The 3,051-nt window shown below is 55.4% G+C and overlaps 1 protein-coding gene across 1 annotated transcript in view; it reads left to right on the top strand.

Moving 5' to 3' along the window:
- The first annotated feature begins 1,459 nt into the window (after positions 1 to 1,459).
- Positions 1,460 to 3,051, top strand: part of SPC25 (SPC25, NDC80 kinetochore complex component) — a 5,000-nt gene continuing 3,408 nt past the window's right edge. Inside the window, exons 1-4 of the mRNA XM_018574331.1 lie at positions 1,460 to 1,619; positions 2,017 to 2,082; positions 2,276 to 2,422; positions 2,542 to 2,646. Coding sequence (XP_018429833.1) covers positions 1,472 to 1,619; positions 2,017 to 2,082; positions 2,276 to 2,422; positions 2,542 to 2,646 — 466 coding nt within the window. The 5' untranslated portion in view covers positions 1,460 to 1,471. The remainder of the gene's footprint in view (positions 1,620 to 2,016; positions 2,083 to 2,275; positions 2,423 to 2,541; positions 2,647 to 3,051) is intronic.

Raw genomic sequence — 3,051 nt, 5'->3', positions numbered from 1 at the left:
TGTGGTTTGTGAGGGGGGGGGGGGGGGGGGACCTCACACTTTTTGGTTTATTTTCTGCAGACTTTTAAAAAAAACACCAGAAACAAAAATTTAGAAAACAGGTTTTTTTTTCCACCTTTGTCACTTTACTGCAACAAAATTTCATAGACGACCGCTGACGAATTGGGTCAGAATCAAATTTCAGACCTGAATCCCGAAACACAAAATAACATAAAAACCAAATGAAAATAAAACAATTTGTTTTTGCAGGTGCACATGTCTACCTGTCATCGCCACCATGTGCTTCTGAGGGACGCCCATGACCGGGAGCAGTCCCTCCTCCTCCATAAAAATCAGACACGGTCTGCAGCCCCATGATTCAAATAAGGCGCGACCGGAAGTGACGTATCGCTACGCACAGCTGAGCCTGTGCTCTCCATCTGCCTCACTTAACATGGCAGCTGCGAGCGGACGGTCACGTGACCCATACTTTCGCTCTGATGTCCATCGGTGTTAATATGGGGGTGACGTTTTCAGGTGTGTGTGTGTGCGCCCCCGGAAAGTGGGGGGCGGTACACAGTTTGTTCAGTATATCCTCTCTGCGCTCCATTCACACAGCCTGGTTGAGGGAGTCTGCGAGGCATGGGGCTAATCAGAATCAGGACGCCCACTTTAAGAATGAAGTGTAATGAACGCCCCACCTGTAGCAGTCATGAAACGGTCTTCTTTTTTTTTCACACTCCCCACCAATTGAAATTTTATCGTTCTCTGCACCGAGAAACGCCTACTGCCTTGTGTAGCTGGCATTAGCCCTTAACAAACATGGCGCCCGCCTGCATCGTTCATCGGCACCATCGGCAGTCGATGCGGTAGCCTGAGTGACGTCACACCTCTCCCGCGAGCGGCAGCTTTTAAAATATGTGCTTGAAGGCGAGAGCCGCCGGTACCGGGAGGGGGCGGGGCCACGACATGGAGGAAGCTGGGGCGGTAGAAGGGTGTTATCGGGAAATGGAGGGGTAACTGAGCCACTGACGAGTGAAGGCGGAAGAGGGAGGATGGTTGTTAGAGAATAGTGGGGTATTATTATGGAATGGGGGGTATTAGGACACGGTGGAGGGGTATTATTATGGAATGGGGGGTATAAGGACACGGTGGAGGGGTATTATTATGGAATGGGGGGTATTAGGACACGGTGGAGGGGTATTATTATGGAATGGGGGGTATTAGGACACGGTTGAGGGGTATTATTTTACATGGAGGAGTATTAGGACAGATTGGTGGAGGGTAGAGGGTGTTATTAGGCAGTCTGGGAGGGGTTTTGGGGTCACTAGGGAGGGGGAGGGGCAGTGTGATATATTCTAATAACCTCCATGTTATATATGGAGAGAGATGATCCCTGTAGGGGGGGTCATGATTCCTCAATACATATGCGGGGTCGGCTTCCTCATTGCTCTGCACTCTTCCAATGTCATTGTGTCTTTTTAGGTCCGCCATGTCCGCCAAGACAACAGACGACGACGAGCGGGCTCTGTTCTCCTGTATGCAGGAATTCCGCAGCCGCTTCATCAGCCAGAGCAACGAGGAGACCTCCGTCCAGGAGGCCAGAGACCAGTGCAAGGAGTCTGTGAAGGAGCTGACAGGTGACTCCCCATGGTGACCGGTCTGCCCCTCCCCGTGGTGACCGGTCTGCCCTCCCTCCCGTGGTGACCGGTCTGCCCCTCTCCCCATGGTGACCGGTCTGCCCCTCCCCGTGGTGACCGGTCTGCCCCTCTCCCCGTGGTGACCGGTCTGCCCCTCTCCCCGTGGTGACCGGTCTGCCCCTCCCCGTGGTGACCGGTCTGCCCCTCTCCCCGTGGTGACCGTCTCCCGTGGTGACCGCTCTGCCCCCCTCCCCCGTGGTGACCGCTCTGCCCCTCCCCTCGGTGACCGCTCTGCCCCTCCCCTCGGTGACCGCTCTGCCCCCCCCCGATCTTTGACGCCATCTTGTTTTTCTACCCTGAGGTCCTAATTGAGAATATTGCTTTTGTTTCCTCTCAGAGATTTGGGCCGGGAAGTACCGAGAGGGAGAGATGATGATTGAGAAGGTTCTGGAATTCAGGAAAGGTGAGGACCGGACGTCGGGGTTCTGGTGGGTCGGATCTCTGTGTCATTTCTCCGTCCGCTCCATTCACCCGGCTGTCATTGTGACATATGAGGGGGGGGAGGGGGGACTACATACCATCCATGAAGTTCACTGGTCACGTGTAGCGTGTTGGTGACGGGGGATGGGACTGACATGTATGTTCTCTGTACATAGATATGGATCGGCTGAATAAACGCATGGAGGAGAAGCAGGAGGACATCATGCGGGAGATCGGCAAGCTGAAGGACAACGAGAAGCAGAGCGCGGATCTGGCTGAGCTCATCCGGAACCTGCGAGAAGATCTGACCCAGAAGAAGGAGAGTGAGTCCGAGCCCGGAGCTCTGTGTGCACAGGACTGGAGCGCCAGTACCAGACAGCCGCCGCCGCCCAGTGAGGAGGATCCGTCACCATGGTAATGGGATTTCCTCTTCTGCTTTCAGTGGCGCTGGCCAATCGGAGAGCAAACAAAGACAAACTGAGGGAACTGCACAAGTCCGCCTCGTTATTCAAAGATCGCCTGGGCCTGGAGATCCGGAAACTGCACGGTACCGGCAACGGGGGATGGGAATCCACGAGGGGAGCAGAGAGGGCGGCCACCCCTCCCAAATATGACTCCACCTCCTCCCAAATATGACTACCCCGAGTCCTCCGCCCCTCACCTCCTCCCAAATATGACTACCCCGAGTCCTCCGCCCCTCACCTCCTCCCAAATATGACTACCCCGAGCCCTCCTGCCCCCGACACGCATGCCACCAAGTCAGCGCTCCTGACCTGCATACTGGAGGACCATCCGAGCCTCCCACCTCCTTGTGACTCGTTCTCGGGACGGATCCGACGTCTTTGATTTTCAGTCCGCCAACCAGATCCCATGTCAGTGACCATGAGAGGAGTCCAGTCTCTGCACCAGAGGAGCTTACACTCTAATGCCCCCCCCCCGCGCCCACCCATGC

This window comes from Nanorana parkeri, unplaced genomic scaffold (assembly GCF_000935625.1).
Source record: "Nanorana parkeri isolate BGI_ZX_2015 unplaced genomic scaffold, ASM93562v1 scaffold2886, whole genome shotgun sequence".
In the NCBI taxonomy this organism is placed as follows: Eukaryota; Metazoa; Chordata; class Amphibia; order Anura; family Dicroglossidae; genus Nanorana; species Nanorana parkeri.
The sequence above is the reverse complement of the archived record's forward strand: the minus strand, read 5'-3'. Positions and strand labels throughout refer to the sequence as shown.